This window comes from Schistocerca gregaria, chromosome 8 (genome assembly GCF_023897955.1).
Source record: "Schistocerca gregaria isolate iqSchGreg1 chromosome 8, iqSchGreg1.2, whole genome shotgun sequence".
In the NCBI taxonomy this organism is placed as follows: Eukaryota; Metazoa; Arthropoda; class Insecta; order Orthoptera; family Acrididae; genus Schistocerca; species Schistocerca gregaria.
Window position 1 is genome coordinate 104540436 of NC_064927.1, and position 25378 is coordinate 104565813.

The 25378-nt window shown below is 38.3% G+C and overlaps 1 protein-coding gene across 1 annotated transcript in view; it reads left to right on the top strand.

Moving 5' to 3' along the window:
* Positions 1-793: 793 nt before the first annotated feature.
* Positions 794-25378, top strand: part of LOC126285332 (uncharacterized) — an 82553-nt gene continuing 57968 nt past the window's right edge. Inside the window, exons 1-3 of the mRNA XM_049984649.1 lie at positions 794-851; positions 1405-1595; positions 2604-2662. Coding sequence (XP_049840606.1) covers positions 1458-1595; positions 2604-2662 — 197 coding nt within the window. The 5' untranslated portion in view covers positions 794-851; positions 1405-1457. The remainder of the gene's footprint in view (positions 852-1404; positions 1596-2603; positions 2663-25378) is intronic.

A 25378-nucleotide genomic window follows, 5' to 3' on the forward strand; every position in this document is an offset into this window, starting at 1 on the left:
GTAATACAATAACGAAGTAATGTTGCTCATTCACGCATCGTATTAAAAGTAGAACTCTGCGAAACACAAAAATATATACAAAAACTGATAAAACCAGGCATTCAGTGAAATAACTATCTCGTGTTAACGTTCCTCATCAGAACACTGTTCTAGCAGATGCGAGACCAGTTCCCATACGACGTGCCTTCTCGCTGAATCGGATGCACGTAGCACTCACGTTACGTTATCGCGCACTCAACAAATGAAGACAGTTGACGATCGGTAAATTCATTTCCGGGGAAACGATCCCTGTCAGTTGGCTCAAGATTGCCGATGCGATGTCTTGCGAGCCGAGTGCTCTTGGACTGCGAACGATGGTAAGCAAAATTCCCATTTCGACTACGACTTACTTGTGTAAAAGCTACATATGTCCTCTACGTAATGTTATGCGAGTACGACATTTGATGTTGTAACGAATGACAGGACAACTTAAGCAGTTGTCCAGCATTTAGCAGATCGAGATACGATGCGGCGAACGTTTTTCGCTTATCGTCCAACGATATTACACTTTTTCCAGCGACAAAGCGATTCGTCACCTTTTTTATTTTTTTATTCCTTCGGCATTAGTTGTGTGTGATTCTTGTTGTACTGCATTTACGGGAGTTTGTGGTATGTAAACAGAATTTGAATTAGCGTTTCACGAAGCGAAGTAAAAACGGTGATAGCAAGGTAATGAGAATTACGAATTTTCTATTATTTATGATACGTTGACGTTACTTTGTTTTTAGATAGATGTGAACGGTTGTAAAGACCGTTAGTGTTAGAATCGTTGCATTCGATATGAATTGGAAACACATGTAGGGAAGTCTTATGTGAGTAATTGTATCTTTATGCACCTAAAGGCGTGTAGATAAATACGAGTCAACATAAATGTATTCACGTAGACGTACAAATTGCTCAACCAAATTGCATCCCTCCCACTTTTAGGTCTACCTGTTACCTGTGTATCCAGTGTATCCACGTTCGCAACTCTGTTTCCGACTATATTTGTTTCAATTAATATGTTTTTTTTCATTTTCTACCATTCCGGTAAACGTGTTTGATAAAATTATAATTTTTTGATTCACGTTACAATGGTCTGTATACAGGTATGGCCGTTGCTGGCTTGTCAATTCCAAATTTACTATCTCCGAACTATGCATGTAATCAGCATGAACCTGTGAGTATCGACTTTCAAATTTTTTCATCACCATTTGTGTGAATAATATTCTGCTTTTCTGCGTGCATTCACATTATAAATAGTGCTTCAGGAGAATATCACTATACCTATATTTCGTTTTACGGATTTACAGACGTTACTAAAATTTTATTATAGTTTACATATTTCATTGAATCTCACATGTTATTTTATTGTTTTGTAGACAGGATGTGGTGTGGAGGACTGTCGCTGTGTACCACTGGTACAAAGCTCTCCAGGGATGAGCTGGAGGCAGTTCTTAACTTACTTCACAGCTCCTGTGGCGGTAAGTACCCTGTGGAAGAAGAAGAGAATCCCTGGGACGGCGTCTGGCCGGTTTTGCCGGAATACTACTGTAAGTACCCACACCTCGTCTAGAGTACAATTTTGAATCTATTCTAGTGATACTAAATGATTCAAGACCGTAGTACAATATGAGATTTTGTGCATCGTGAAGATTCTTGAATTGCTTTGTTTCATTGTAAGCAATATGCTTACTTTGTGATGTATTCATAGACATATTTGAGATGTGGAAGCGACTGATGCCATTACGTAATTGAGGAATATTTGTGGAGGGATATTATCTACACACTAGCTTGAGAATAGTGAAGAAGGGAGAATAATCAGTTTTGGGAATACGCATCGAGAAGGTGTTGTTTCTCTGTCTCCATTCTCATCGTAATACTAAGACAACTATTCCCTCATTTCTTGGTTTATGTAGTACGTACGTTGTTTAATGTTACTTAAATGCTTAGAACAGAAATGGTAGCAGTTGATACATGGTCATCAGGGCATTGATTTGCATAGTGATATCAGACAACTACGAAACAATCTCGTTCTTTGCGATGTACCAGGCAAAGAGCAAATTGGCACCTAGATACTTGTCAAGCGATAATGCAATTCTGTGAGACTACTGAGATGAAAAAGGATATGAACACTCTGACAGCATTAATCCGGTTAGCTATATCGCATATATCTCTACAAAGGGAAACGAATTTGCCTTATATCGTTGTAAATTTTGTTCTTGTGTTTTGAGGAAGAAATAGTAAATGTGATGCGCTCTGCGCGAAAGCGTAAGTAAGAATGATATATAACCAGGAAGCCAGCATCATTGTGCAGAAAAGAGAATCGTTTAATATATTGTGCAAATGCCTCTGCAAAGTAGCATTGTAGAGGACAAAGCGAGACAGAGGAGAGTTTATCCGTTTAAAAGGTGTCTCGTGTATGTAATTCATATGTAGTCATGATACCAAACCATTAGGTTGCGTACGAAAGTAGATCCCTGAAACTGAGTATGTTGGAAGCCCAGTTAACAGCGATAAATCACATGTGATTTATAAACAGAATAACAGCCAATTCTTCATCTGTCACGTTTATTCTTCCTCAGGTTGGGGTTTCGAGCAGTGCTGCCAGAGGAGGAGGAGCAAGAAGAAGATGCAGAGAAAGGTAAGGAGTCGGACGAGGTAACACATGGTTCAGATCTTGTGCTCTAGCAAGCACTGGAAAACCTGGCAATAAACGAAAGCGACACGGAAGAAGAAATTGATGACGTAACATGTGGTTCAGGTGTCGTGCGCTGACTGCTGAAATTCTTCTGTGTTCGACTCTCATAGAGGTTCTTCAGCATCTTTCGCACAGTTTAGTGCCATCCTAGGAATAATGCAATGCAAGCCTTGTGTTAAATTATCTGTGTGCACCACTTTAAATGAAGCCTAAGTAGCTTTCCTGTTGCATAAAAGTAAAGACAGCCAGAGGATAACATGTTCTTCCCATTGTTAATAAGTGAAATGTAATTAAAAGCATTTGGTAAAAATTAACGTTAGTAATAAGTGTTTACCCGCTCGGATAGCCGAGAGTGCTAAAGCATCAGCTTCCGGGATACGGGGAGCCGAGCCAGCCTCTGCTTAAATCGCGGCTTAATGGTAAGAGCTGGTGAGCTGGCCAGCCTGGATGTAGTTTTTAGGCGGTTTTCCACATCCAACTAGGTGAATACCGGGCTGGTACCCACGTCCCGCCTCATTTACATGCTACGCAAACATTCTGAAAATGTCTTTGCACTTGAACATATCTACACAAGACACAGACAGATTGGGTACACAGTATGTGTCAAGATGAGTAATGACTGCAAGAGGGTTATCTCGCAGACAAATTAATGTCATTAGCGCTGACAAAGCTATTACAACAGCGTTGATCCCGTAGCTAACAGGAAAAACTCGTAGGATATTTCTTCTGTCAAACATGCACCTTATACCATGAGAGAGCTTATCCCACACAGTATTTGCGGCTCCCCTTTAGAAAATTACGATGCATGTATTTCAGTTATTTAAGTGACTCATTGTGGTTTATCATTAGTGTGATGATCTAAATGAAGATAAACATAGTAGTAAAAGGAATGGTTACTGACTTTAACGTTTCACTACCATGCTGCATAGAATTGAATTTTAAGATAATCAGACAAATCACAACGACAAGCATAATTTCAGAATCAGTTCGATTAATATACGTATGAGCCATCAGTTTGAAAAACAAAAAATCAGATCGAACCCAAGTAGCATGAACTGTGCATTATTATACAGACTTTTAGCAGTCAAGTAAGCACAGTTTGCGGTTGTTCTTGTTGTCGTGTTTAGTCTGAAAAGTGGTGTAATGCAGCTCTCCATATTGTTCTACTATATGTAAGCCTCCCCATCGCCGAAATACTACTGTCACCAAGTTCCATTTGAACTTCGTTGCTGTTTTCAGATATTGGTCTCTCTCTACAATTTTACCCTCCACACATCTCTCTATTACTATCGTGTTGATCGCTGCCTGCCTTAAAATGTGTCCACATGCTTCTTTACTGAAGTTTTACTGTTGTATCACTTATAAAAACTTTCTATTCTCATATTGTTTGAACTACTTTTCGTGCATGTTTCACTTCCATATAAATCTAAACTCCAGACAAACAGATTCACAGCAGATTTTCTAATAGTTAAATCTACATTACATGTGAACAATTTTTTCTATTTCGGAACTGGGTTTCGTGCCATCGGCAGTCTCAGTACTCCAGCCATAATCAGTTACTTAGCTTCCCAAATAGTAAATCACATCTTTTTCCCTTCAATGTCTCATTGGCTCTTCTTATCGCATCAGTCTCACATGATTTGCAGCAACTACGGCCCACCATCTCTATTTAAAACTTTTTCTTGTTAAACCTCTTTCCAACACGCAATTAATTCCACAGAGTGCCCTTCTATGTCCGTAACTCTCTCTGACAGAATTAAAATACCATCTGCAAAAGTATTTCTTCAAGCTGAACGAAAATTCCTTTTCCAGTTTTCTCCTAGATTTCCTTTATTGGCTACTCAGCATAGAGAATCATTATTGTATGGGGACATGCTACAAAACTGCCTGATTTCGTATTCAGTCATTACTTGCCCTTCGACTGCACGCTCGTTTCTGTACAATTTGTTTATTGGTTCTAGTTTCATATTTTCTAGTTTCGCCAGTCACATTTAATATTTTGTGCATCATACACGGTTCTGTACTGAGTTTGTCTTTCAGCCTATTTAATTATTTTGTCTATTGATTACTTCGAGTCCTAAGGCTACTCACTAGTCTTTTGTTGCATTCTTTGCACCTCTTTCATTCAATCGTTATCTGATGCTCTTCTTGAACCCGTTGACAATCTCTGCTTCTTTGAACTGATTCAGGTACCATGTCGTTAGTAACCTATATTTCTTGAGTTTGTTCTTCAGTGTTAGGCTGCTGTTCGTAACCAATAAATTGTGGTCATGGTCACCATCTGCCCATGGAAATGTTTCAGGATTTAAAATGTGTTTTCCAAAAGTATGTGTTACCATTACATTATCCCTCCTGTTTCTCCTCGTCTGTTCCTCTTCCACAGATCTCTTTTATGACTTCTAAACATGATACGTTACATTCTTACCAACATTGCATATTGCTTTATTAGAAAGTAAATTAGAATTAGATTCGAACACGCTACAGTAACTTAAAAAAATATTCGTCTACTATACTTTCTTCTTTTTCTTTACATTCAGTGGTATCTCTATATCCCTAAAAATTATTCGTTTCCAGCCGTTATGAAGCTCTTTGTATTACTGAAAATCAAGATTTTTTCTATACATATTTATATAAATATTTGTCATGTATTTCATACGATTCACCATTGTACCGAGATCTTTCAAAGAAAGTATTAATAATATGCATGAAGTCAAGTAGAATTTCTTATTTTATTTAGTCACAAGATACATTTTGGCTCCTGTTAGCCCATTATCTGGGTGGACGTTACTTAACACATTATTTACGGCGGCCCTTGAGCAAAGTCACGCAAATTGTATGTTTCGTGTGAGAATAGTAGCTGTTAAACTCCAAAATTTGTGGATCGAACGACGAAAAATGGAATAAAAACAGTGAAACACTTGCAAAATTATCCGGGATAACGTTTTAAATTCTTCAATGTCAGGAATTTTCATTAATTGCTGTCGCAACTGCACAACACATTGCTCAAATCGCTCTCTTGTTTATACACTTTAACCCACTTCACAAATATAATTTAATGCAACACGAACGAATATGAAGCTTCTTCTTATACCTTAGAGTTATAAAATAACTTCACACATGTAAAGAACGAAATTTATTATAGTTCTTAAAAATTATTTAAATATTAATGTTTAACGAAATCTTTTAATGGAAAAGGACATATAATATCATAATCTGCTTCATTTTTATGGGAGAGATTATCAGCAGAAAGAGGTCCAACCATGTGCAGCAGTATATCAAGCTTCCTGGCAGATGTATCTCTGAATCATTTAGAAAATAATGTTTTTAGGGAGTAAATAGTCTGCAATAAAAACAGTATATTAACTGAACTATTTTGATGATAAATTGGATCTACATGATGACACAGCACTCAAGCACTGCTTACCCAATAAAATGTTTTCCACGATGGTATGATATTCATTGTGAGGCATGAGGATTACAATATCTTAATTTTCATTGCTATGAAACTTTACAACATGCAACAAAAATTGAAGATACATAACATCAACACATGCCACACAAACACACAACAATTAGGCCCCACTCCACAAAGCACACTCAATTAATTTGGAAGAAAACAGACTTACCAACGAATTTTGCACAATTATAAAATATTGCCATGGTCATTGGCTACACAGAAAACAGAAATGTTATACACACAAAAGCACGAAAATAAAGCATCACCTACCTAGGCCCAATTTTGCAATTAATTGCTGAACTATTTTTTAAACTAACGTTTCCTTTCTGCACTGTGAATGAGTTAGAACACCTTCTAGCGCACAGAACAAACGAAATTCCCTATAATTCAGCTATAGTGTGATATATAAATTATCAGTCACCAGTTTACTGGCCTCTCAGGTAGGAGATTCAAGGTATAGCACGGCATACGGAACAATCATAAAAAAGACAAAAACCAATTTGCTAACATTACACAATCATCTCCTCGAGCAAATAGCAATTCACTCACATAAAATCACGAAGGTTGAATCAATTGGCAGCTTCTACTCCTCATGGTTATTTAAGAAATTTTAAAAACTCGTTTTAAATTACTACTTTACGTCTGTTAATAATGTACTTTTCTGCACCAGTAATATGATGCATGGAAAGAGTCCGATATCTGTCGTTAACGGCCTGCAGCAGCAGCATAGGACAGAATTATTTACATATTCGTACAATGACTAGTAGTGTAGGGAAACAAGTGTTAAGAAGATGGTTGCACGACAGCGACAATAAAATACGAAGTAGGAAAATAAAATAATAGTTTAAGCTGAGTGAAGGGACTCAGAGAAATGTTACCAATAACAATAACGGATCCAAAGGACCCGAAAGCGATGTGTGACTTAATAAAACACGAAATAATCGGTGATTCAAGACGTTATTGTTCATACTTCCTTTGTACTGATACTATCCCATTCACCGCCGAGAAATATAGTTCCAAGAAAAGTTCTTCGTTGAATATTTTAATTTTTATGTAAAAAGAGAAGTATTTATTATCATTAGGTAATGAGATATAGGTTATTGCTATGGCATCATATGTTACGTACGAAGGTTAGTCAAGATCTAATTCCACCTACTTTCGCCTTCGTAAATACAGCTTGGTAAATGAATAATTTAATTTGTTGCTATTCCTCATCGCTTCTCTTCTAAACCAGTGCCAGTCACTTTCTAAAACGATCTCCATCTATGTTAAAATTAGGCAGCGATCTGTGATAGAATTTTTGAATGCAGAAGGTGAAACTCCCATTTGTATTAATGGAAGACAGAAAAAGTGTGCGGTGATTGAGCAGTAGAAATCAGGAATTTTAGAAAATGGATTTATCGCTGTAACAAAATTGAAGGGCAAACACCGTTGGCTGATGAATCGCTGAGTGGCAGACTGGTGCAATTGAGGCTTCCACACAACATTCAGCGAGTCGACTTCGTCAGTGGTGGTCACCGGCTGACTGCATATGATTTGTTTCGCACTACCTCCCTTAGTAAATTCAGGGTGATTAGGATTATTTAACAACTAGGATACTCGACTGTTTGTGTAACCGATCACGATAAAGAGGACAGAATAAGAATGACCTCTCAACTCATGCAGCGCTTCCGTTTGGACAGAGAGAAGTTTCTTGAAAGAAACTACCGAAAGAAGAAACTTTCAACCAGAATCAATGAGGCTGTAAATGGAATGGCATCACAGATAATCATTGGAGGAGGAAAAATTCGAAACATATTACTGTATTGTAGAATTCAAAGTGTGTGATTATGGTCGATTTTTGGAGCAGGGATCGTCAATCAATACAGACCGAAACTTCGCTACCACCTAGCACTTTAAAGCACATCTTCAGAGAATTTGCCCAACGAAAGTTATAGTGGATGTTCTGCTTTTACATGACGATCAAACTTCCAATTGTTTCGGCCCTAAAAGAAGCTCATCGTGGGATTCACCTTGAAGATGAGGACACTGTGAAAACATTCTTGCATCAAATGCGTCGGAAGCAGGACCAAGCTTTTATTTGTATTGAAATATATGCCATTGTTAAAAGGCGGATGCAGATAGTGAGAACTGACGGCAATTATATTGAAAATATTTAAATTAATCGTCAATTTTGTGTTTTCAACCCAAGTAGTTGCACTCTTAACATCTTAAAAAAAGAAGAGTTTATTTCTTTTTGACTTCCCTCGCATAATACGATAAATGTAATTTCACAGATTCATATCTCGAATCTGAATAAAATTTGTTAGTACTCTGGTATTTTTCTTCTTTGTTACGGTCCTGTTTGCTTGCATCACTCAAAAAGTTAGAAGAAGGAATGTTTACATAGCACATGAAGATCTATTGTACACTTTATTCGAATAAACTGGTACCTGGCAGTTCATAAGTGTCTGGCATACCAGTTCCCCTCCACACCTTTCCCACCCCAGCAACGACTCCGTCCATACATGTATATGATTAAGGCAGCTTTTAAAATTAATAGGTCGCATATGCATTTGTGAGTACTGTTTTGCCAGTGAGACAATAGTGTGGATGTAGACCACTCTTAAGCAGCACAACTGTTAATTTACATGTTTTCTACTTTAACTATATGATGAACTGAAATAGTTAACAAAAAATTATTACTTCAGTTGACCTTGACTTTTACAAAAGGTGGAATCTTGTATTTGTGTTCAAAGTAGACTTGAGACGAACTCACGCTATTTAACAGCATTTCATAACCAGTGTAAGAACTCACTGATCAAAAGAAATCAGGGCAGTCAGTTTTACGACCTTCTAGTGGTACTGATATTATTTCGACTACACTTCAATCCCCTTGTTTTGCTTTCGTTGATGTACATCTCAAATCCTCTTTTCAAGACACTGTCCATTATTTTTGGCAAAAAAAATCACCAAACAGCCGTATATTTTCATAAGTTTTTATTTTATTTACACGACCATTTTGGGAATCTCTTTAACGCCAATTCTACGCCACTGCATGTTAAAAGCAACGAGTATACGTGTACGATATGTCAAGATATACAAACGTTGACATTAGAGAAAATGAAGCGCAGAAATAAAAGCGCTTAAAACCTACGTAATGAATTATGCAACCTTAAGAAGTGTACCCATGCACAAACAGCACAACAAAGCACAGTACGTAACACCCACTGGTTAGCATCGAAACTAGTTCCTTTGAGAGCATAGACTTGCAATAGATCATACCAAATATGGAAAATGTACAAAATCAGAAGGTCAAACGAGTATATCTTGTCTACATTTTTATATCCATAATTCTTATAGATGAGAATCCCCCTAGTTCTTATGAAAAACTGCTCTCACTAAAGTTAAAATCTCTCGATATGTCAAATGGAGTACACTATATTCTGCATACATAATGTCTAAATATTATCAACAGGAGTGATATATCAGATGTAGTCAACACAATACCAAAAAGCGCTAACAGAGGAAAAAGCCAAAGGGCGACAAAATTTCTAAGTAAATGACGGTAACAAAAGAATATGCGCGCGATACTCATAAAATGCCTGGAGGGCGTAACACTATACACCAAAATGAAGATCAAAAGATGTGATATGTTGTTCCTAAAACATCAGCTAACTGTCTGGAAAATATTAGGTAGAAACAAGTAGAGAATGATGAAACCCAGCCAGATAGTAACTAAGACATAGAAAGCTGTAGCACAGAAGGTACTGAGGGAAAGGGCCAGTTTAAAAGGAAAGTGAGTGTACGAAAACCAACTGGACTACAAAGCAAAAGGATACTAGGTAACGATCATACTGGCGCAAAAAGGAGGATAATTTGTTCTATCTAAGACTGAAATGTCTGGCACCAGAAGGTAACCATGACAAATATAATAAAGTTGACTCTAAAAGTTCTTGTTGGTTACTGAAAAAATCATGTAAATGTTTTGGGGATTTTTTACTGGTGACCTGTCAGCAATTAAAGTTTGAGATTACAAACTCTTCCCATAATACGAATGCAAGTGTACACAATTGCATGGTTAACATAGGCACAAACATTTAAAAAAAGTCGAAGGTCTCAGTAGGCGAAAATGTACGTACCATACGCAAATTTTACGAGCTCAACAGGCAGTTGTAAATACCGTACATCAAGAAATGCATACGGTATTTCTGGTACAATAGCTTTCCACTCCCATAGACATAAACCAAATTTTCCAGAGCCAGAGCTGCAATTAACGCGAGCTGCGGCCGATAGAGGATACCTGTACATTTGTTGTTATAAAGAGTGGGCGCAAAGGGTGTACGATTTTTACTTCCAATCGCTACTGAAAACATTATCAAAAATATGAAAAAACTTCTCTTGTTCCAGTGATGTGCTCATTAAGTAAACTTTCATGGAAGTGTCTTCTATATATGAAATGTTCTAGGTCTTCCGAGATATCCAGTTAAACAACTTTACTCTGATAGTGAAGACTACAATTTGTTTTATATGTCACGAAGTTGGTGGGTGTACTGATGTAAATGAGTTCCTGGTACACGACCACCGCTAGGATAACAGTGTCCCCTATTTTGCGTCCTGAACTCGCTCCCAGTCTGTCTGATGTAAAATCTGTCACAAGCTCCACGCTCAATTTTGTACACCGGCCATTGATAAATGTAGTAACAGGCTGCTCTATACTATGTCGTAGGACCCTCACCAGTCTGTTAATAGTATTGAAACTTACCACCATATTATGCTTTTTAAACCCATTACTAGTCTTCAGAGAGGTTGGGCCAACATGTGTCTTAGCAGCATATCTGACATCTTCCTTCTTTACACTGGTCTCTTTGTGAGTCTTTGACAAACTTTTTCACCCATTTCAATAATATTACTTTCTCTAAATCCACTAGCAGTACCTATGTGTACAGTGGTGGCTATCTGCCTGTCTGTTTCCACTTGGTGAATTGCAAATTGTGTTAACCTGTGAGACACTGAACAAAGGAAACATCCTTGTGTAATCGGGGAGGATTAAAATTCACAGCAATAATGACATCTCTTGTTTGCTTTCTAAAAATCTCGTATTCTGATTACTGGCCATCGTGCTTATCTGAAAATCCGAAAAGTTAAGCTAGCCCTCAATAAGAACTCCGTAATGAAGTTAAAATTTTAGTGTAAAGAATTGAAAATTTATTGTAACTTGATCGACTCATCCTTACACTTAGTAACACCGACGAATATATCGTCAACATAAAAATTTGGTGTTTGGGGTTCTTTGTTTGTTCCACTGTGCTATTTTCCCCCTAATTAAGTGTCATTTAAGGGACACCAAGTAATGACGTTTCATTCTTCACTTCGGATATAATATGATGCCTTCTAGATGTGTTATGAGTATCCCCTGCAAGTTGTTTGCTTACTGACTTTCACTTAATAATTTGTCGGCCGTTATGTTTCGCCTCAGGTAGCGTTTTTTGATATTGTGATACCTACATCTGGAATACAGTATTACTACTGTTACTTAGGCTATAGGTATGCACACTACTTTGTACTCCATATGTCATATCGCGAGTTTTTATCTTCAATGGGAATAATTTTTTCCAAGATCTAGAGTGATTCTCGTGTGTAAGTGTTGTGGATATTTTTTTATAATAAAACCAGACAAGCATTATTCCTTAGTGCTTCTGATTTACTAAACTTTTTTTAAAAATGTTTGACACGTTCGATTATAACTCTGTGGTGTGAAAGCAGTTAGTTTCGATGCTTTGTTATGAGTTGTGTGCACAGATACTCTTCTTACCGCTGCACACTGCATTTTGTAAGCTTTTGAGGATTTTTACCACTGCAATTTACTTTCTGTTACGTCAACTCAACTGCTGTATACCTTGACACCTACAACACGTATACATGATTTTATCATGCAGCCACTTGGAGATGGCATTAATGGGATGCCGAAACTGGTCGTGCAAATAAAATAATAATTTCTAAAAACGTACGGCTGTCTGGATTTTGTTTTCCATAAATATCTGACCATCCGCTGTCCTGTATCCACGATGGATCGACAGAGGCAGTCCGTTCGTTTCAACGTCTCCTTATGCCCTTTGTTGTTTCTGACATAACTACATTGTCATCGGCAAACCCCATAGATTTTATTTCTTCTCCATGAACTATAAGTTCTAAACAAAGTTTTGCTGTAGTTTTGATTACTGCTTGTTCTTTATATATATATACTGAATGGGATCAAGGATATGCTACAACCCCGTCTCAGTTCCTTATCAATCATTGATTCCCTTTCACGCACTTTGACACTTGCAGCAGCCGTCTGGTTTATGTAAAAGTTCTAAATAGGCTTTCACTTCCTGTGTTTTACCTCTGCTACATTCTAAATTTGATTATTCCAGTCAACAATGTCAAAAAATTTCTGTAAGTCTACAGATGCTATGGAAAGAGGGTTGCCTTTCCTTAAATTATCTTCTAAGGTAAGCTGCAGGCTTAGTATTGCCACATGTGTTAATACATTTCTTCTCTATCTAAACTGATCTATTCCAAAGTCTCTTTCTGCCAGTTTTCTCATTCTTGTGTAAGGAATTCGTGTTTGTTATTTGAATCCATGACTTATTAAACTCATAGTACGGTAATATTCACATCTGTCAGCGTCTGCTATGTCTCATACATCTTGCACACCAAATGGAAGAGTTTGGTCTTTGTTGGCACCCCCATTTCTACAGCAGTTCATATTGTTTTCAAGTTCATCTCCCTTACATATACCATCCATGTACTTACGGTATTGTACCTTACACATACTTGTTTTCTATATAATGATGCTAGTACCTCACTTTAGAAAAGTGAATTTTAAATAATTACTGTCTTATTACATTAGAAATGTTTTTTGTTAGGATTTGTTGTTCAACACAGCAACAAGTTTGTCCATAACTCCGTAAAATGTATGTCATCGAAAGAATCACCAGAACTAAAATTAATCGACTTACGTGTCAGTTGAGCCTGAAGCAAGTTGGATGAAGAAAGAAGCCTGTTCAGTTTTAAAAGCTACAGAATGGTTGAAGTATGTAATCTAAAATGTACTTAAGTTTTTGGTAAATGTGAGATAATACTTAAATGATAAAAAAGTAATTGGAGTACTGCTCAGAGTGTTGAAGCAGCAGAAAAAGATAGGCTAGATATGTAAATGAAAAAAATGAAATAATAATACAGCATAGGCCTGCAATAAAGGATTGCAATCTTGCTCTGTCTTCTGATATTTTTTTCAGTTTCTCCCATCCTCTTCCTTGGTATTAACCTTGTGCTTTACCTGATAATCTCCACCTCATCTTGAGCATGCCTCGTCCTCATCGTCCATGCAACATCCGATAAAGTGCTTCCTACGCAATGTGTTTATTTGGTCTATTAAATGTGAGTCCTAACCATGTCAACTTAATGCTTCTTATCAGCAGCTCAGCTGTCTTCTTGCTCCTTCTTTCCCAGAGTGTTTCGTTAGAGGTAACATTTGGTCACCTTGTCTCCAGGATGTTCCACAGAAATCTTTTGTTGTATGTCTGCAGCTTAGGGATTAGCTGCTGTGTCACTTCTCATGTTTCACATTCACACAGAAGAACAGATTTTACGTTATTTTCAAGTATCCGCATTTTGGCCGTCAGTGTTATTTCCTTCATTCTACAGATGGAGCGGAGAGGTATAAGGTGCCTTTGGCTTTGTTGGTGCTGCTGTTACTGTCCTCAGTTGCTCCACTATATAGTTTTGTCATGTACTTCTGTACATAAGTGAAATGTCAGTCATAGTAGGGTCATGATGAAACCTACATTCACAAACATATCCAGTATCAGACATGATACTAACTTAATAATAACAAATTTCACAACCAGCCGTGTACCTTGATGGAATCCAATGGAAAATATTACCCTCTCACATGTTGAGAAGACAATTAACATCTGGAAAAAATTCTTCCACAATAGTCTGTCAATTCACTAACTTTTAGAAAATGACACAGGCGTAATCTAAGCTTTACAATATCCATTAACACAGAGAAAATCCATATGAACAATTACTTAAATTATTATTATGAAATGACCAAACATGATACTTGGGGCCTCTCCACACTCTTCTCAAAGATATCGATATGAAAATTTCTCATTCGGCACATCTTGGGCTCAGTTCCACTTTAAATTCTGATACTTCAATAATCATGAACTTCTGGATATTTTACGTAAATATTTGGTTTGATACTGAGTTCCACAGTTTACCCACATTTGTAGATAATTCATGTGATAAGTCTGATATGTTCACAAATTTGTTTGACAAGTCGTCGTCACTGGTTCACCATGAAGCACAAAAAATTTTACGGGTTTAAACAATCTTTGCTAAAATATCAAAAAAGACTTGGTTTGCTAACCACAATACAAAATAAAGTTCATAGATGCTAAATCACCCGACAGATGAGAGTGTAGTGGGTGGTGGGATCACACATGGGATAACTGCTGTAGCAGCGATGGGCCAGTACCCCACTCAGAGACGGAATAAACGTACTTGGTGTATCCAGACTAGTCTCGGGAACAGAACGGGTAACTGGGGTACAACTTGGGTGAGAAACAGAAGCAAGGGACAATGGTTTTATGAACCTTGGAAAGCTTCAACCTAGGACGTTACGGAATTGATTTTAAGGAAGACGAATCAGCTAAATATTTAAAACAAAAGGAAATAGATTTTTCAGAAACTACAGAAACACATAAGAAAACATCTGGAACTAAATTGTAGACGGCTATACTATGATCTACAGCTGTGTAAAGCAGGAACGTAGAGAAGGTAAAGGTGTTGCTTCTACATCGCAAGAAAATAGTAAGCTAAAGCCCTATACTATGAAACGCTAAATTACGCACTGTATTATTAGAGACTGAAGGTACAAAATCAATACCAAGAATAATTGCAGCTAATGTTCAAGATGAAAGAAATATTGGCTACTGGAAGCCCTGTTGCAACCTATTACAGATTATTGCCGAATGAGATTTTCAATCTGCAGTGGAGTCTGCGCTCATATGAAACTTCCTGGCAGATTAAAACTGTGTGCCGGACCGAGACTCGAACTTGGGACCTTTGCCTTTCGCAGGTCAGGTGCTCTACCAACTGAGCTACCAAAGCATGACTCACGCCCCCTCTTCATAGCTTTACTTCTGCCAGCACCTCGTCTCCTACCTTCCAAACTTTGCACAGGCTGTCCTGCGAATTGCAGAACTAGCACTCTTGAAAGAAAGGATATTGTGGAGAGATGGCTTAGCCACAGCCTAGGGGATGTTTCCAGAATGAGATTTTCACTCTGCAGCGGAGTGTGCACTGATATGAAACTTCCTGGCAAAGGTCCCGAGTTTGAGGGTAGGCCCGGCACACAGTTTTAATCTGCCAGGAAGTTTCATATCAGCGCACACTCCACTGCAGAGTGAAAATCTCATTCTGGAAACATCCTCCAGGCTACAACTAAGCCATCTCTCCGCAATGTCCTTTCTTTCAGGAGTGCTAGTTCTGCAAGTTTCGCAGGAGAGCTTCTGTAACGTTTGGAAGGTAGGAGACGAGGTGCTGGCAGAAGTAAAGCTGTGACGAGGGGGCGTGAGTCGTGCTTGGGTAGTTCAGTTGGTAGAGCACCTGCCAGTGAAAGGCAGAGTTCCTGACCTCGAGTCTGGGTCGGGCACACAGTTTTAACCTGCCAGGAAGTCTTATTACAGATGATCTTGTACACCTTGCGTAAAAATTACATTTGCTTCACAAGAGACCAAAATTATAGAAACGGAAACATACGAATATCAATAACAATACGTACATTTGGTGAAACGAGTGTGATGAAAACGGAAAAATACTCAGAAATATCGCTGTCTGATTTCAAAACTTTGTAGTGTTAACGGTGTCTTAATTAGCTCATTTTTACCGAATAACACAAGAATTATCTAAGCGTCACAATGTTCAGCAACACAGAGAAAATCCACATGTACAATTACTTAAATTAGTATCATGTAACGACCAAACATGATACTCTGGCCTCTCCGCTCTGTTCTCTACCGATTTCGATTTGAAAATTTCTGCTGCTCCACCTCTGGTCCATTGATGATCAATTCCGCTTTAAATCATCATATTTTAATGATGATGAACTTCCTGAAATTTTACGTAAATATTTGGTCTGGTCTTGAGTGTTCCACATTTATAGATAATTCGTTTGATAAGTCTGTGTTCAAACAAGTATCACTACAACGTCAGAAAGACTTGGTTTGATAACCACAATGCAAAAAAAAAAAGTTCATAGGTGCTAAATCAGCTGATAGATGAGAGTGTAGTGGGTGGTGGGATCACACATGGGATAATTGCTGTAGCAGCGATGGGCCAGTACCCCACTCAGAGACGGAATAAACGTACTTGGAGTACCCAGACTAGTCTCGGGAACAGAACGGTTAACTAGGATACGACATGGGTGAGAAACAGGAGCAACAGACAATGGGTTAATGAACCTGGTAAAGCTTCCTTCTAGTACATTAGGGAATTGATCTTAAGGGGCTCGAATCAGCAAAATATTTGAAACGAAACGAAATAAACTTTTCAGAAATTACAGAAACATGTAAGAAAACATCAGGAAGTCAACTGTAGATGGATATACTACGGTCTACAGCGGTGTAAAGCAGTTGGAAAGAGAAGGTAAAAGTGTTGCCTCTACATCGTGAGAAAACAGTATGCTAAAACACTTGACTATGAAATGCTAAATGACGCACTGTATTAGTAGAGATTGAAGGTACAAGATCAATACCAAGAATAATTGCAGCTAATGCTCCAGATGAAGGAAATATCGACTACTAGAAGTCCTGTTGCAACCTATTACAGATGATATTGTGCACCTTCCGTAAAAATAAGATTTTCTTCAGGGGAGACCAAGACGATAGAAGTGAAAACATACGAATTTCAATAGCAGTAGGCACATTTGGTGAAACGATTATGATGAAAACGGAAAACACTCAGCAATATCGCTGTCTTTTTTCAAATCTTAGTAGAGTATATACGATGTCTGCCTTCGAAGTATCGGAAGTTACTGACATTATGTAGGGAATATGGTTGCATAATTCAGTTACTTTCGGATGGGAAAGTTAACCAGAAGAAAGAAGGTGTTGCTACTACATACTGGCGCAAGAGATGAGAATGAAGTGTTGCTTACATAGTATCATATTATATACAAGGAAATTAAAAATGAACAAATGCCTTACACAAAATCAGGCAACAGATCTGTGGGCTAAACATCACTAGTAATTGCCGAGCAGTTTTTAAAAACAGCGATTTATTTCTCCACTGCGAATGAATTAGGGTATCTATTAGTCTAGAGCCTAAAGAATGGTTCCGTAAAATTCAACATTGAGGTTAATAAACTATCATGCTCCATTTTACCGCGAACGCAGGCAGCAGTTTCCAAGCCTGGTTCCAACCACACACGATTGCCTTCTTACCCAGAACTATGCAGAATCTACCATTAACTGGCCACAGAAGAGTGTATTTTAGCTATGAGCCACGGAATTTCCGATCAATTCTGAAAACCCCCGGGCTTACATATATGTTAGTGTGGTCACGACCTTCAAGGTATTATGCGCAGTTCGCAAATGAGGCGTTCTCACCAAGACTGGATTTTTGCGAGTGGTTAAATTAAGAAATTCCGAGTGGTCTCTCATGGTTTTCTACTAACAGGATGTTTTAGTTGTTTCGAGTATTATGAAGGAGTGAACCAATGACTTCATCGCAAAACATAAACAATTACAAGTTAAAGACCTTCTTTGTGCAAATTAATTTATGAACGTTACACGGACAAGATAGTAAACAGTAGAGTGTACGAAGGGATGATTGAAACATTTCACATAATGCAAAACATAATTTCCATCACTTACAGGAACAAAGAAGAAAACATTTGCAAATCAATATATAAAAAACTGTACTTTGATCTACAGTAAGGAAAAATGAACAAAAAGGAAGTAAAAATATTGCCATCTCCAGGGCGAGAATATAGTATAATAAAATACTTGACTAGGAAACGCAAATGAACGCATTGTATTAGTAGGACTCACAGGTACAAGTGTAATCCAAAGAACAATAGAAACAAATGCTCCACAAGAAGGAAATATTGACTTTCACAAATAATTATAACTAATGTTTAAGAGCTTGAATAAAAACCTCATGTTCTTTATGAGAAATTGAAATTTTCACATTGGAAATATACCAACCCTAATAGTAGCAGGCACATATGGATAAACGTATGTTATAAAAAACGTAAAAATACTCAGCGACTCTGCTATTTTATTTTAAAATTCAGTAAAACATGAAAGGGTATCTGTCTCAGAAAAGTTATAAGTTACTGGCATTTGCAAATGATACAGTCTCATAATCAGTTTATTTATTTTTAATGGGAAAGTTTATCAGCAGAAAGAGGGTCCTGATCAAGCTTCCTGACAGATGTATCTCTGATTCATTTGGAAACTAACGTTTTCAAGAAAGTAAATAGGCTCCATAAAAAACAGTATACTAGTTGAGGTATTTTGATGATAAATTGCTTGTACATGATTGCCTTTGGGAGGGGACTCGAGCGCTGCTTACACAATACAATATTTTCCACGATGGTATGAAATTAGTTGTGTAGCATGAGGACGACAATAGCATAAATTTCATTGTTATTAAAATCTACAACATACAATAAAAACTGAAGACATATAACACCAATTTGCGCCACACAAACATGGAGCATTTACACACCACTCTACAAAGCACACTCACTAAATTTGGAAAAAAATAGAATTACCACCGAATTTGGCACAATAATAAAGTATTGCCATGGTCAAGTGCTACATAGAAACAATGCACTCTATGCACACGAATACACAAGAATGAAGCATCACTTATACAAGCCGAATTTCACAAATAACTGCTCAGCTATTTTTAAAAAATAACGATTTCTTTCTCCACCATGAATAAGTGAGGATACCTTCCAGTCCACATAATAAATAAAATTCTCTAAAATTGAACAAAAGTGTGGTATATAAGATATCATGCTCCAGTTTACTGGCCCCACATTCAGGAGATTGAAAACCTATGTCGAAGCACACAAGATTGTCTTCTTACAGAAAAACTTCGGAAAATCTGCTAATAATTGACCACATATGAGTGTATTTTAGCAACGGGTTCGGAATTTACGATGAATTCTGGAAAGCCCTGTTGCACATGTCTTATTACTTCTTGAGTATAAATACCTAGTTGTGCTTCAGAAGAACGATGTTTTCTGAAACCATGCTGACTATGTGTCAATAAATCGTTTTCTTCGAGCTACTTCATTATGTTCGAATACAGTATATATTTCAAAACCCTACTGTAAATCGACCTTGGTTTAATAAAACGCCAGGTGGCGGAGCCGCCAGTATCATAAGGAAATTTAATATGAGATGTATATCCACATTCCTGACTGATATCCCTGGGCTAGCAGGACAGAACGGATGCTGGTATATTTGTGGTAAGGGGCCAAAATAAGATACTGTGAGTTGCACTCAACATATAAACTTTATTTCTTAAAACAATCAATCACACAAGCAAGAATCAACCCTCTCCATTTCAACGAAAGAGATCCTTTGATATAATGTAGATCGGCTGAAGGCCACATCGAAAATCCAAAGCACAAGGACTAAGCGAGGAAGTGAGGTACAGGAGTTCCTCTGGAGGTCTCACATCTTTAGAAATAATTTTTTTATCTTCAATATAAACAGTGTGAAAGCCTTAGCTTAAATTTTTCCCACAGAACTCGGCTGAAGGCTTCACATTAATCAAGAACAGCGTTACGGCTTAAGGCCGAGATAAAGATGTTCAAAGTTTAATCTAAATAGGCTGAAACTCGGCGAAGGGCGCATATCAGCAAATCAATTTAACCGCTTAAGGCCTAGGAAGACGAGCTTTGAATTTGAAAAGGCTGAAGGCCTTATTTTAAAATATTTCGTGTAAACTCGACAGAAGGCCTCATACTAAAGAATAACAATCTTGTGACTGAAGGACAACACAAGGATTTTGAATTTTTAATTTAAGAAAGGTTAAAACTCGGCCGATGGCCACACACCACGCAGAAAACAATTTTACGGTTTAAGGCCTAAAGGGAAGAGCTTCTAAATTTCAATTAAAGTCGGCTAAAGGCTTTATCCTAAAATGCTTCCACAACTCTCGGCTGCAGGCCACATACTAAACAAGAAACAATTTTATTTTCACTTCTTAAGGTCTAAGAATAAAAACCTTGCAATTTTAATAGGCTAAAACTCGGCTGAAGGCCACACAGCGTACTTAAGACTAAAAAGGAAATCACTATGTAAAACACAAGGAACGACGCTCAGAAGATTCCAACGATAGGCCTGGGAAGGTAAGACTACCGCACGTTTATACGTGAGACAGGCAGCCAGCCAGACAACCTCTTAATCGGAAGGCAACACAACCTAGGGACGGTTCACGACCGACCGACAATCTGACCGATTTCCAATGGTCAGATACAACTGCACAATTAATGGAAAATATTGGCCGATGAAGTATAAAGCAAGACAGCAATAACTTCAAACTCGACGTCACCAAGATCAAGGCATCAAACACCACTCAAGACAAGTTTAAAAGAATACCGAAAACACGAGTCACAGCTGTCAAGTGACTGTGGAAGGCTGCAGATTCTTGGCAACAAAACACATGACTTGTCATCACACACGTCAACGGCTGAGGAAACAACAATCCACAAGTAACCAAAAAATCGTAACAGTCGCGTTTTAAGAACAGGTAACTAATTACTCAATTTGAGGATCCTGCTTCGAAGGAAAGTGAAAAGCCACTCACACAGCTACCGTTGTTTCCAATTGCAGCAGCGTGTGCCCGCCGCCAAATTCCGCAGCGTGGCTCCACACTGTGGAGATTACGTCTCTGCTCAGTCCTAACGAACCAACAAGGTCCAACCATATCCCAACTCCGGAAATACCTCTCGCCCACAGCGGTCCCGGCGAATACTAACACCATTCGGACCCGACTGTTGCAGGCTGCCCACTACTGCCCGACTGATACTGGTGTCAGTGATCAGAAGGCCACAAGACGACTCACCGAACAACGGCCTTCCGTCTGCGTCGACCACGATGCTGGGGCGTACTTGCACCGTGCGGACCTGCCTGCTGCTGACTGCCAACTCGTCCGACAGCCGAGTTACGACGAACCCGGCTCAGTCCACAACCCATAAGCGACTGAGACTCAGAGCCGACGACTATCATGTCTACCTTCTGACTGACTCTATCGTCTCACTGCAACTACTCACTCTACCGACTCCATCCACCGACTCAATGCTGGTCCATCCCTGACTTCACTTCTGCTGCGTCTGGACTCAACTCGTACGCACGGCGACCCTGAGACACTGGCTCAGATCCAACCATGCAGAGGGAACACCGGCCCATTGGCCACACGACATCTCTGCACAAGGAAGGAACAGACCCACGTCCCGCAAGATGACCAATTGAAAGGGCCCAGAAGCGGTCGGAAAACCAAATACACGACACCCGATGACAAGACCGACAGAACGACCAACCAACTGTCGTCTCCGCTCAAATCTGCTTCCGTCGGATAGTTCATGTGTGTGGCCAGCGGTCGGCAAATCCAAGCTGTGGCCGAATTCACTTCTGCTGAGTCGCGACTGAGCACGCAACTTAACTCCAGACACACGACGACCCGGAAATACTGTCGGTCCCTACAGAGGTGGTACGACAGTGCACTTATCTATAAGCGCTGCTGCTGCCACTGACTGCATATAAGACAGGAAGTTAGTGACGCCAGTAAATGGAGTAAAAAACGAGGCGGCAGTACCGTAAGCGAAGATGACAAACAATTAAAGTCATGAACACAAACCGCGCACGGTACAATGACAAAAGTGAAGCGAAAAGGCATAGAAACGTGTAAGACATGACAGCAAATGATACATATGTGAAAAGAAATGCATATAAAAATATACTCAAAGCATCGGCAAACGTCACTGCACATTTGGTGTTATAAACGGTGGCCGCAATGAGCTTACAAGTTGTATTTGCAACGGCAATTGAAGCCATTATCAAAAGTATTAAAAACCAATCTCCTGCTCCACTGATCTGGTCATTAACTAATCGGTCATGGAAGCGCCTTATATGTATGAAAATTTCTAGATCCTCTGAGGTATCCATATTAACATCTCTTATAATGAAGAATCTGTAAATTGTTTTCGATGTCACGAAGCTGATTGATGAACTGACGTAAATGATCTCATAGTTTACTATCACAGCCAGGATAACCGGTTCCCAACGTCGAGTTCTGAACTGGTTTCAAGTTTGTGCGATGTAAACCTTGTCGCAATCTACACACCTAATTTTATAGACCACCAATTGCAAAAATTATAAACCGACAGCCGTATATTTTGTTGTAGGATGTTCCCCAGTGTGTTAATAGCATATAAACTTTTCACTTCGCGCATCTTTGACAGAGTTTTATTACCCATTTCCTTTCTATCACTTTCTATAAATCCATTTGCAATGCCTATCTTTACATTGGAGACTCCCTCGATGCAGTTGTCACCTGGTCAGGTGCAAATAATTTTAGCGTGTGAAAAATTGAAAGAAAGAATGCTTTCTTCCGTAATGGATGATGAACGAAATTCGCAGCAATAATGACAATTTTGCTGTCAGCTTACGAGAAACCTCGTATTCTGAACACAGGCCATTCTTACTTACCTGTAAATAAAAAAAGTTAAGACAGCTCTCAACAAGAAAGTCCATAGTGAAATGAATCTTTTGGTACAAAGAGTTAAAAATTTCTTGTAGTCTGAGTGCCTCGTTCTTATTTCCATTATACAATGATTATATCGTCAACATAATAGTATGGTGTTCGGGATCCCTTGTTTGTCCCACCGCCAATTAATTGATGTTTTGACACAATAAGTCATATCGTTTCATTTTTTACTTGGGATACAGTATTGTGCCCTCTGATTATTTTATGAGTATCCCGTGCAGGTTCTTCACTTACCATCATTTACATAGTAATTTGGCCGCCGTTTTTTGCCTCTGGTGGAGATTTTTGATAGTGTCATACATACATCTCATATATCACTAGTGTTACTTAATCAATAGGTATTGACAGTATTGTTTACTTGATATGTTGTAACGCGAGTTTTTAATTTGGGTGCGGATAGTGTTTCCTAAGAAGAAGAGTGATTCTCATCTGTAAGGGTTGTGGATATATTTTTAAAAAAGCTAGACAAGCATTATTCCTTTGTGATTCTGATTTTGTACACTTTCTAATTTATGTTTTTGAAATGTTTGACATGTTCTATTATAACACTGTGATGTCAAAGTAGTTAGTTTCGTTGCTAACCAGCTACTTATTCTGCTTTGTTGTGTGTTGTGTGCATAGATACACTTCTTAACACCGCCCAATGCATTTTGTAGGTTTTTGAGATTTTATCTCACTACGCTTCATTTTCTAGAATATCAATTTTTGTATACTATACTTATACTAGTTGATTTTAACATGGAGCCGCCTGGAGGTTGAGTTAATGGATTGCCGGAACTGGTCTTGTAAATAAAATAACCATTTCTAAAAACGTATGGGCGTTTAGTGATTAGTTTTTCATAAATAAATGAGCAGCCGCTGTCCCGCATCCACGATGGATCAACGGAGACAAACTTCAGCTTCTCCTGTAAGACTTTATTGTCTCTGACAGAACTACGTTGACAACTCCAATGACTTTATTTATTATCCCTGAACTTTGAGTCCTATTCAAAACTTTTCCGTGGTTTTGATTACTGCTTGCCCAGTATAAGGACTGAGTAAGATCCTGGATAGGCTACAGGCTTGTCTCCGTTCCTAATCAACCACTGATTCCCTTTCATACCCTGTGACACTTGCATCTGCCGTTTGGTTAATGTAATCTTTCTAAATAGGCTTTCACTCCCTGTATTTTACCTTCAAATGGATTGTATTCCAGGCAAAAATATCAAAAAATTTCTGTAACTGTACAGATGTTGTAAAAAAAGGGGTGCCTTTTCTTAAACTATCTTCTAAGGTAAGTTGTAGGCTCAGTATTGCCACATATGGTAATACATTTCAAAATAAATCCCAACTGATCTACTCCAAAGTCGGATTCTACTTTTTCCATTCTTCTGTAAGAAACTCGTGTTGGTATTTTGCAACCATGACTTATTAAACTCACAGTACCGTAATATTCACACCTGTCAGCAGATGTTATATTTGAAATTGCAATTATTATATTTTCCTTGAAGTCTGACGGTAATTCGCATGTCTCATACATCTTGCACACCAAATGAAAGAGTTTTGTCTTTGTTGGCTCTCCCATTTATACAGCAGTTCTGAAGGAATGTCGTCTACTCCTCTGGCCTTGTTTCTAAATAGGTCTCTCAGTGCTCTGTCAAATTCCTCTCGCAGTATCAAATCTTCCATATCGTGTTCGTCTACGTCCTCATCCATCTCTATAATATTGCATTCACGTTCATCTCCCTTATATAGACCATCCATTTATTCTCATGTTTCAGCTTTCCATCGTTTGCTTAGGGTTGTTTTTCCATCTCAAGTCTCGATATTTACACAGCTACTCCTCTTTTCTCTAAAGTGCCTTGCAGACGGTATCTATCTTTCTCGTAGCAGTATATGATTCTAAATACTTACATATGTCCTCTGGCCATTCCTGCGTAGTCATTTTGCACCTCCTGTCATCCTGATTATTTAGACGTTTGTATTTCCTTTCGCCTACTTCATTTGCTCCATTTTTATATTTTCTCCTTTACTAAATTGAATTCAATATTGTCCTACCTATCTGATGTTCTGCTGTCTTCATTATTTCATCTCTCAAGTTGATTGGCGCCTCCATGCAGTGCTGTGTGCACAACTACCATATGATAAATAAAATTAGGAGGAAGGTCAGCGTAATTATGATACTTTATTAGCAGTAAAATCGATTTTCGATCACATAATGATCATCTTCACTGCCTTTGCGTACAAATTACAGCTTGTAGGTAACTGGTGTCTAGTTACTAGCAGTAACAGAAGTTATGAAATCATCACTGCTAATAACTAGACACCAGAGCCTCCGAGCTTTAATTTGTACGCTAAAGTGCTGAAGGTGATTATATTGTGATGGAAAATCAATTTTG